We start from the raw sequence: 11,209 nt of genomic DNA, 5'->3' as shown, positions 1-11,209 counted from the left end.
AAAAGGGTCCTGTTGAGGGGACTGCATGAGGTCAGCAGGCCTACTGCCCATAAGGAAAAAGTGTTACCTGATAACTGGGTTATTATTGCTGTCAAGACATGCTCAGCAAGATGATAGGCTTCAGCCACCCATTCGTCGATGGCTTCTACCTCTTTGGAATACGTGCTGTCAAACACACGGTTGCTTTGGGAACATGGAGGATTAGGAACTGAGGTAGCATTGGGGTTAGTTTTGCCCTGCTCAAGAACCTTTGACTGGAGATACGCCTCCTCATCCTCCTCCTCTTGACTGCTGCCCAGCTCTTTGAGAGCATTGATAGTAAGCTGTTCTTGTTCAAGATCCATCACCATGGTTGGGGGGTACTGGGAAAGAGGCAAACCAGTTTTGCAGACCTTGTTGTTGGAAGGAACAGCTTGGTGTGTGTTGGAAGGTTCTTCATCCTGCCTTGATTTCAGGCACTCTCGCATGAACTCCACAAAGCTATCTGTAGACTCAGAGAGTGAGCTGTCAGGGTCGCTTGTTGTGTCAGGTGCATGGTAATCTGCTTTAGTGTCCTGCTGGATCTTTGAGTCAAATTTCTGTGCCGGGAGGGATTTGCCATTTGACTTGTTTTCTGTAACCATGTCAGTGGTCATTTTCTTATTTAGATCTTGCTCAATGGTGCTGCTTAGTGTCTCACTTTGGAAAGAGGAGTATGGGTCCTGGGGATATTCTCTTATAGTTGGCTGACCAACTGGCTTGATTAAGGCGTCGTCATCATTCACTGAAGTCAAATCATCCAGATTTTGACTGCTTGCATTCAGTGGTTCGAGGATTTGAGAAGGATCAGAAAGAAACCGCTCCTTAGCATTGTTTAACCCTTTGTCGTCAATGTCATCCAAGGGAGAGGAAGCATCATAATCATAATCAAATGATTGTCTGTCATATATATCATCTTGCATGAAGCTGGTTTTAGAAAGGGAAGCGGTCTCCATATAAGCCTCTTTCGCATCTGTGTTGCTCTTTTCATCCATGTTGGATTGTGTGTAAGCAGTTGTTTCCATTAAATCAAGACCAGTTTTGCAAGGTTGGACGAGGAAATGTTGTGCTTCATCGGACCACTCGTCATCATTGTCTTGGAAGTCCACTTCTTCATTTGTTACAATGAAAGGGGAGGGTTCATCACTTACTTTATTTGAAGTGTTCTGCGATTTTTCAGACAGTGCTTGATTGGGTGGGGCCTCAGGCTTTGATGCAGATTCCTGATGTACGGTTTCAGGTAGAGATTTGAGTATGTTGTGTTTAGGAGAGTATTCGGCATCAGAGTCCACCGGTGAGGATGGAGGGGAGTAGCCTTCCATGAATTCAGTTTCTAAAGGGCGCGTTATAGGGGATTCATTTTTACTGCCCTCTGGCTCTGGTTCGGGGTTTTTTGGAGCCTCTCTGGCTAGGTCTTTTACAGCCTTATAATCCTCATCTTCCTCTACTTCAAGCTCCATTTCCATCTCCTCATCACTGTAATTTGGGTCATCCGTCTCAATAACATTTATTGTTGGAACCTGCATTAGTTTCCTCTCCGACTTTGGTGGAGGAGTCTCCTTTTCCTCAGTGGGAAGACTGGGAGCTGCAGAAGCAGGGGTAGGATCATTTGAAATTGCTGGATCAGAAGATGGAGGAGGAATAGATGCAGGAACAGGGACACCATCTTCAATTACAGTGTCGTCTGACTCTCCTGAGCTGTCAGCTTCACTTGCCTGTGGGGGCTCCAGATCTTCGGTCCACATGGTCTTCTTTTCTTCTGAAACAGGTTTAGCATCCGTGCCACCTGGTGGGGAGGCAGGTGGAGAAGGGGAGTCAAAGCCTGCAGGAGGTGCAGGTGAAGCTGGAAGCATTTTATCAAGATTTAAAGGAGCCTGGGCACTTGATTTTTCCTGCTGTTCCCACATATAGGCTGTTGGCAAAAAGCTAAGGTCAAACTCTGACTCCTCCTCAATGCTTGTCTGCTTCTGTGCATTACTCAACTCATCCTTATGTTTTGGAGCTTGAGCAGGAGTATCCATGAAAGCATCAGGGACACCAGCAAAGGCAGCAGGAGCAGGAGGTATAACTATGCCAGTCTCCTTCTCCACCTTTGATTTTACATTGTCTGAAGTCAGGGTGCCTTTAATTAAATTTACAGCATCAAAGTCTGGCACAGGAGGTAAATGAGCCTTCATCCACTCTTCTGTTTCTTCAAATTCATTTATTTGTCTTAAATCTCCAAGTACTTCAAAGGGGGATTCCGGTGACTCCTGATCAGCTGAACCACCCCTTTTCTGAACAGTTGACGCCATTTTCTCAGTGGGAGATTTTGGGGTCTTAATCAGAAATTTGGGTGTTTCAGTGGGAGATGTGGGTGTTTCAGAGAGAGATTTGGGTGTCTCAGCGGGAGATTTGGGGGTTTCAGCGGGAGATTTGGGGGTTTCAGCGGGAGATTTGGGTGTCTCAGCGGGAGATTTGGGTGTCTCAGCGGGAGATTTGGGTGTCTCAGCGGGAGATTTTTCATGGTGGCGGTCCCTGAAGTGAGAGAAACCTACATCGCTTCTAAAATCAGGTTCCTTCTTTTTGGCAGCAAGAGCTTCCAGTGCCTTTATTCGCTCCGAAACAGGAGACGTCTTTATCGGTGAATCCGGTTGTCCATCTGGCGGCCCTGCTTCACTCCCGTAATTACCAGGGGTGAATGAGCCAGGTTGAGAAGGAAAGCGAAGGGATGTCGCAACACCTTCGCAGGGCTTGTCAGAGCCCACTCTTTTGTCTGCATTGGCATGCATGAAAAAACGACAGCAAAGGGGAAAAAGGAGGGGAGGTTATATAAATCACATACACTAAACTCCCATGCACTTCTTCTATCATTATTCAGCGAGGCCTTAGTGTTGCAGCCCAAGCATTCATGCATTGCATTATGGAACTACTGTATAAGGCAGATTCATAAAGCCTACTGGATGGGAGCTTCACTTTACGCATGCTGCTCTTAACTACTCCACACAGTTGCCATAAGGTAGCACTCAGTAGGGCAACTTAAATTATCCGAATGATCAGATGAAGCAGCAAAAGAAAAGAAAAAAAAAAAGTCACTGATCTCATCATGTGTGGCTATAGTAACTGCATGCCAGTTGCAATTTAAATAGCAAGTGTATACGACTTGCTATACACTTGCAGGCTTGAAAGCGGTTTTCTTTTTGATAGGGTTTATTTGATAGCTTGTTTGTGAATAGTATACAACTTTTCAACAAATTATTCAGTCACTATCACATTTAAAAAGGATTTTCTGTACACATATGCAACTAAAATAAACACTGTGATAGTGTGTGATTTTACCAAAACCCAGAACTAAAACAAACAACTAGTATCAACTATTCTTCTTTTAGTTCCATGTGATCCGAGTTGTAACTTAAACACCAAGTATTTTATGGTTCGCGTGTAAAGCTGTGTTATTTTTCTATTATCTAGGAAAACTTAGAGGCTAGTACCTTCAATGTAAAAGCCCATGCTAATTTTAAAAAAAAAAATACAAATGCTACTGAAAAATACTGTACATTATAGGATACATTGAATTATAATCTATTTCAAATGATCTTTGTAAAATAAATGTTGATGTTGCCGCATTATCAACATGTACCTTTTAATGAGTGTTGCCATGCTCATTAAACTGTTCTTTACAGGCTTTGCCCTTGCCACATACAACTGAGGCTGACCGACCCGGCTGAACCGTTGAAAACCTCATCAGAAAGTTTGGAAGTAAATTAATGTTTTAATCTTTTAATCTAACACTTTACCAGTCGCTCTCCTGCAATAATGTTTTGCCAAAGAAATACAAATCCTATTACAAAACAAATGGCTATCAAACTATAAAGAACATTTTCACACTCCTTCAGAACCAGCCAGTTTAATATATATATATATATATATATATATATATATATGGGCAAAATATCAATTATCAAATGACACATAATTGGTTGACAGACTGAGCAAACAACATCCCCAAAGTGCATTCATGTTCTTTAACAGCAACATGCACAGACTAGCGTTCCGTTACCCAACCTGAAGGTTGCAAAAAAAGAATCGGTTGTTGTGTAAATCTTTGGGTGAATTATTATTTATTTTCACATTTAATTTAGAAAATGTATTTTTCTCTCCCTGTGCAAATTGTCTATGTTCATGTGCCAAATCGATTGGCAATGTTCAGAAGGAGAGGGAAGCAGAGCACAAGCAATGTGTTGCATAAGGCCTGCAAACTATTAATTAATCAGGTCTAAAACTTGGCAGTACTGGTCGAGTTTAGACGGGTTGGGTGGGGCCTTAAAGACTTGGATATGGCCCAGTTTTGAGTGTCAGTTTTAAAACTGTGGACTGCTGAGAAAAGCGCCACTGGCTGACAACAAAATTCTGCTTCCTCCCACTCTCTCTACAGTAGTCCATTGCCGTTTTCGTTTACAAAACACCAGCGACAAGCATCGACCTAGCCAACAAGCTACATACCGATTCAGTTTAATTGTGCAAAAGGATGGTCATTAGCCAAGTGCACAATGTTCCTCAATACCATTTCAGGAACAACTCCAACTCATTTTTGTACCGTTCACAACTACAACAGGAAAGAAGAGGATAAATCCCAAAATCAATGACAAACACTCTAAGAGTTGCACCCATGACTGTGGTTGGTTACTTACTACATAATAGTTGTTTGTTAATGGCCTATTAAAACAACAAAATAATGTAATGAGACCTAAAAGGTGAAAAATATGCCAAAAGTTAGATAATATTGTTGCCCCAGAGCAGTTAATCAGGTTATTTTAACACCACCGTTTCCTCAGCCTTAGCTAAGGAAGCATTTGCAGTCACTATGATTGCAGGGCATCCCTCCCAGGCCATGTGGCCCCTAGCTATCCTGGAGGCCACAGAGTTCAAAAGTTGTTCTTAGCAACTGTTCCAACAATCACATCATCCATTTCAGCACCAATGAGCTCCCATATAGAGTCATTAAGACAGGCAATTGGCAGCTATATTAGGAAATGAATAAATCAGCTGCCACGCTCAACCTCTAGACAACTAATTTAACTTCTAACCAGCAAGCACTCATAAAAAGGTATTTTGAGATCCAATATTTTTGTCTAGTTTATGCAAGGTCCATATTTTTCCTACTTGCAATGTTAGCTGTGTTGTCAGCCTGATCCCATGACCCCCACCCCTCCCCTACCACTATATAGACACAGACCTTTCCACTGATGCATAACTGACTGGTCCACTTTGTCTTGGACCGCCACCTCCCCTGCGCCACAATACAATGCCTTGTTCAAACTAGGCCACATGAATGGACTTTCCATCTGGCCAACAGAATTGTAGTTATTTGGCTCTGTACTAATAAACAAATTCCATAACAGCTCGTGCTCCGATAATAAATTCACATATTTTTGATAGAGCCACAGAGCAATTAGAACTTTGACTTCCAGAGGGACTATAATTTAGGAGTGGCTTTATGAACAAGGTTCAAATAAAGCTGTCAACAACTTTGCTTTGTAATGGCCACTAGTGATGTGCCATCTGCCAAATTAGTCCTCAGTGGCCTTCCAGGTCTGATTTATGTAATCTGCTCTCTGCAGTAACTGGAGATGAGCGATTATGAATGCTGCCTGGGTATATTAAAATCTTGTTACAATTATAAATCTTTCTACCTTGAATATGAAATTTCATCCTTGACCATGGGATAAGTACGTGACAAGATCATCTCAACTCATAACGTGGTTTTTAATTTTTATGTAGATTTTGTCAATCAAATTAAAAATAACGTTAAATATTTATTTTTATATAATTATTTATGAACTATTGGTATTTACATTGAAATTCCAGGCATTGATTTACTGATAAAAAAAATGTATAAGCAAAGTCAGTTTTCTTTGTGGAGAATCCAATGATTCAGTAAAAGTTCAAATTCCACAGGGTGCAGTCGCGTCCTGTGTTTGCTCAGACTGAAAAGGTTGGATGCCAGAGACATTAGTGTGTAATACTAACTAGACTGACAAAACTTGGCTCATGTTATCTATCCTAATCTATAACTATTTAACCAAAACACTACTGTCACAGTACTGGCTACCATTTGTTCACACAAGACTTCTACCACTGATAAAAAAAGAAAATCAGAGCACAAAAAGAACCGGAAAATAAAGAAGCAAAAATCGGTCAAAGAAAACCTACTTTTAATGATTGGATGTGAGACATGCACGAAGCCTACAAAGCCATAAGCAGATAGTGGGGTGGAGGGTGAGTGAGCAGCCACAGGAAATGGCAGGTCCAGGCCGCTGGGCGGTGGATTGTATCTCCAGTGCCACTCATCCTCTGGGGCCCAGTTGCTACTGGGGCTGAGGGGAGCTTGGGCTTGGATACTAGGGCAGAAGGAAACTGGTGCCCCCCTGGGACACCAACCTGATCCATTTTTAGGTTTCGGCGCTTGTGCGCACAATGTGAACTTGAACTTCTCTGCTTTCTTAAAATAAGGTGGCAATCTTGGGATTATCTTGAACCTACAGTGAGGGATGGTGACCTAAATAATGCTCGCTAGCAGGCGGTAAAAAACTGAAATAGTTCCTCTGCAGCTGCTAGGAATCTGATCTAACACGTCTAATTCTCAGTGTGTGCAAAGATTCTGGAGATAGGTGAGAACAAGCTGCGGTGCATTGTGAAATGCTTGAAAAGACTGTTGATTCGTGCTAGTGACTGCTGGTGATTTATGCTAATAAATCACCTCCAAGGCAACTGAGGCACTGAGATTATTCAAAATCTACCATGTGTGTAAATATCTGTATGAGCTCTGTTGGTTGAGCTTCTACTGCTCATAATATGGCTATGCTTGCAGCCCTAACAATAAACTAACAATGTAACTTGTCAATAGGTCAAAATGGCTATTTACGGTGGAGCTAGAAAGGTTTCATCTCAAGTTTTCACAATCTACCAATACCATAAGACATTGAAAACAGGAGGAGCTGTGCTGCCTGACTAACTTGTAATAAGTGCAGCAACGGAGGATCAGCAGTGTTGGAAACAGATGGAATAATTAAAACAAGGTTTGTAGGAGGAGGGGTGGATAAAGACCGGTCAAGCCGGGGTTAGGACCGTTCACCAGGTTTCTTTGCAGGCTTTACTTAGTATTTTTGTTGGACTGTTACGAGCAGGAGAGGGGCACCAGAAAGTGGGATGAAGTAGAGCAGTACAGCAGCAGGCCAACAAGGGGCTACAGGACAGAGGGAGAGAGCAGGCGAGCAGCGTAAGAGAACCATACACTTGCCTTGAGGAGACTGAATGAGAGATACAGGCGAAGAGGAAAGAAAGGAATCTGGAAAAATAAAAAAAGGACAGAAGAATGATCATCCTAGAAGAGGAAGAAAAGAAGTCCTATCCACTGAACCAATCCAAATAAAGGCAGTCAAATCAAGAGAAAACAAGTAAACTTATCCAGCCTTAACAACTCTACATGCTATAGAAAAAAACCACTTCAAATAAAGACCAGAAAATACTTATGTTAACAGAGTTGTCCCATATATATGCTCACCTTGTTGACTTCAACCTACTATATCTTTAAACACATGCACTTATATTTGCTATGCAGGCAAGACCAAGACAGTTTAAGAAGCAGACAAAAACACTACTTTAGTGTTGCTATGAGCAAACGGAAGAGTTTACCACAAATGAACTACCAAAAGTCTACCATTTCTTCTTTAGTACTTGCCCCATGGTTGCTGTTGCTACAAAAGAAACCAGCAAGCCACAAAGATTTAATTTACATTATATATACAAAAGTATGTTGAAAGTCCAACACCAATGTCCTTTTGGTCCAGGGTTGTTTTTTTTGTAGCATACAATCATACAGTGTTCTTCCAACTTTGTATCAAAAGTTTGCATTTGGCCTTTTCCTGTTTCAACATGACACTGTCAGTGTGCACAAAGCCAACTCCATGGAGGAAAAGGTCTTCCCAGTTTGGTGTGGAAGAACTTGCCTGGCCTGCACAGAGCCCTGACCTCAACCCCAGTCAACATGAACTGTGATGCCACATCCAACATCAGCAATGGACCTCATTAATGGCCGTGTCTGAATGGGAGCCGATCCCTGCAGCCAGGTTGCAACTAGGGCTGGGTTTAAAATGAATTTACTCTGGTTCAAAATCGCTCTTTATTTGAATGATCCAATATCAAAATACAACATCCTGAGATCGATCTTTTAACCAGAGCCCGGTGTCTCGACCACAAGCATTTCAGACGTGATTTTCTCTTGCACGTCTCACGTAACGCTCTCCTTTTAAATCTAGACAGCTGTCTAAACCAGCTCCGTCAGGCTTACGTGTCAGCCCCGTCTCACGGGCATAAACGTGACCTGAAAAGTCTATTTTCCCCACAACACACATCTAAATGTGATGTTGATGCCCGATAAATATATTATTGAATACTACATTACACTACAATACTACTAACAAGTTTCATTTTTAGGTCACAGAGGTATAGTTTACCAAAAGAATTGCAACTTTGTTTTGGATTTTTCCCCTCTCTCTCACAACTTCATTGCAAAAAAAAAAAGAAAAAACAACAACATTGCAACCTGTATTGCAATTTATTACAAACGCTCCCGGAAAATCAGGCATTTTGGGTAACAACAATCTCAAAAAAAGGCCGCGAAATCCTGGAGGGACTGCTCAAAACTCTCCAACTGTAGTGTGTAGAGTTGGCATTGACTGCTGTGGTGCGTTCATGTTAAATAAAAAGTACATCAATGTAACTGATTTGTGGTCAATTCCTAATGTAAACAATATTTTTTTAATGCGCACCAGATAAGACGAATCTTTGTACAGTTTACATCATTAGTTCTGCCAATCTTTTTCATATTTAAGCTAAAGTGTTATTATACCTAAAATATGCCTAATCTGAAAATCAGTGGTGATACCCACCCTAGTTGCAACACCAGACTGGAAGCCTGGATCCAGTGGAGTGGAGGCTGGCATGTTGGGGACCGCCTACTCCTGGTCAATTAGTGCAACTGTTTCTATTTCATGTTTGAGGGTATTCAAGGTAAAGAGGAAGTCATTAGGAGTTCCCACCTCATTCCACTTTGTCAATGGAGTGGTTGGGAATGCCAGAAGAGAAATACCTTGAGTCATGGGTAAGGACTGAAGATGTGTGAGAGTTTCAGGTTTAAAAAAGGAGGTGCGGCGTCTCCCTTCAAATCAGCTCATCTGGCGTTTCTACAGGTTGGGTAAGTTGGGGTTGGTGTTCCCTTGCAGTGCGGCATTCCTTCCCCTTAGATTCACATGGCTGTGGTTGAACTCACCACACCTTCACTTTTAAACCACGCTGCAAGCTCTAAATGGAAAACACTAAACTGGTGTAAAACTGTGGAAACGAAAGCACATAAACATACACAGCACAGAGGAGAGCACGTGGTTGCTTGTGATGTTGTTTTGAACACAGCAGAGAGAAAAACATAGCTGAATGAGAACTGAAAAAACAAGATTAGAAATGAGTATAGATGTCAGAAGGGAGCATAAATGAGCACTTAGATCAGAATTATTTTTTTCTAAAGCTACATTAAGTTTTGTTTTGGGGGCAATGACCAATCTGAAAACAAAACTGCCATATCATCAACATATTTGACTTAAACTTGCGTTTTTATGTCAGTTTCCTATTAACAATCCCAGAAGAAAATGGAACACTGCTAGCATCCCATTGATGTTGTACGATTCCAATATTCGTTCTCCGTTTAAAAGGTTTGGTTTTTACCATCTCCTGAGGAACATATCTGGCACTTTAGGTGCAAGATGCTCTGCTTTCTTCAGCAGCAAATCACCAACTTTGCTGGTCTGCTGATTGGGGCTACAGTCAGTTTATACAGAATAGCCCACAACCAAAACATGAGCTAAAAGAGGTTGAACATCTGTGTCCAGCTGAGGGGAACTGCAAGGTTAGTATCTGGTGTTATGGTTAGGGTTAAGGTTCATCCCTCTCTTACTCGACCTGACTGCAGTAGGTCGTCGTAACCGACTTGAATGGGAAAATGTTCACATTCGATGGCGTCTGGCACTTTGGAGAGGTGTTCTCTTCACGGATGAACCCTAACACCAGATACTGACTGGTTTTCAGTCCCCTACACTCTATGCCAAAACAGTGACAGAAATGTTTAGCATATAAAAAGGAGCACATGGAATTTATTGTTTTGTTTTGTACCGTGACAGTATCATTTATCAAATAGGGTATTGGAAAATGCAGAATTTCATTGGGATTGGCGTAGTGACTTCCCCATTGTTAATTAAAAATATATATATATATATATATATTATGGTATAATAGCTTTGAGCTACGTTGGATATACTGGTTATTTTGGTTTCTGGGACAAGGGTTAGACCGCCTTTATGCTGTCACAGTGTACACTGCAAATACTACAGTTCTTCTTTGTTAAATCTGTCGTTAGAAGATTTGAGTTGGAAGTCAGCTTTGCCAAAGTGGCCTTGGCTTCTTAGGCTCATCTCCTAGTGGAAGTGATGGTGCAGGGTTGGTCTACTGCCATGCCTGCCCCGCTGCTCTAGCTACCCTGTACTGTCCAGCCCCGAGGGCTATCCGATTACCTCTGTGACCTCAGTGATATGGTCAACTCCAGCAGCGGGTGGAGGACTGCCTTGGCAAGACAAGTGCAAAAAGAGAGAGAGAGAAAGAGAAGGAGGGAGGGAGGCTGAAAGAAGCTTTGCTTGTGTGCTTCACTGTCAAGTGGCTTACAGTAAACACCTATCCTGGGGTATGAACGAAAAACATTTTTACTTAACCAAAAATATGACTTGGTGAAACAACATTTAAAAGAATGATAGGAGAATGTGATTCCCCCGTTCTCTTCAGTGAACACTCTAAAGTAAAGTAATAGATCAAAAAGAAAAGTGGGGTTGGATTCCTCCAACAATATAAAGGTTAGTCTGTTCATATTAGAACATTTCTAAGAGCAAATATGAGCATAGGGACAGCTGAACAGGTATCTGCAAGTTATCAAACTGTATGCTAAGGATTACATACCATACAGACTGGTTCTAAGGTGAACTTCCCCTAAAAATCTGATGCAATGTAGTTTGAGAAATGAGGTCCTCATGTTGAAGTGTGCCACTTCCTTTGTGACTAGTGTCACTCATCAGTGTGTAAGTCACGTGAAATGGGGTTAACTACATGCTGA

General features: G+C 41.7%; 1 protein-coding gene across 3 annotated transcripts in view; it reads right to left on the bottom strand.

Annotated features, from left to right (window-relative positions):
- Window positions 1–11,209, bottom strand: part of rtn3 (reticulon 3) — a 31,630-nt gene that overhangs the window by 16,949 nt on the left and 3,472 nt on the right. Inside the window, exons 2-3 of one of the 3 annotated variants that reach the window (XM_032544590.1) lie at window positions 7,298–7,345; window positions 68–2,773 (exon numbers count right to left, since the gene is read on the bottom strand). The exons of 1 other annotated variant lie outside the window; for it this stretch is intronic. In XM_032544590.1, coding sequence (XP_032400481.1) covers window positions 68–2,773; window positions 7,298–7,345 — 2,754 coding nt within the window. The remainder of the gene's footprint in view (window positions 1–67; window positions 2,774–7,297; window positions 7,346–11,209) is intronic. One more of the 3 variants, XM_032544591.1, reaches the window with a different exon arrangement.

The sequence above is a fragment of the Etheostoma spectabile genome, chromosome 19 (assembly GCF_008692095.1).
Source record: "Etheostoma spectabile isolate EspeVRDwgs_2016 chromosome 19, UIUC_Espe_1.0, whole genome shotgun sequence".
In the NCBI taxonomy this organism is placed as follows: domain Eukaryota; kingdom Metazoa; phylum Chordata; class Actinopteri; order Perciformes; family Percidae; genus Etheostoma; species Etheostoma spectabile.
This window is presented reverse-complemented; position numbering and strand designations above follow the sequence as displayed.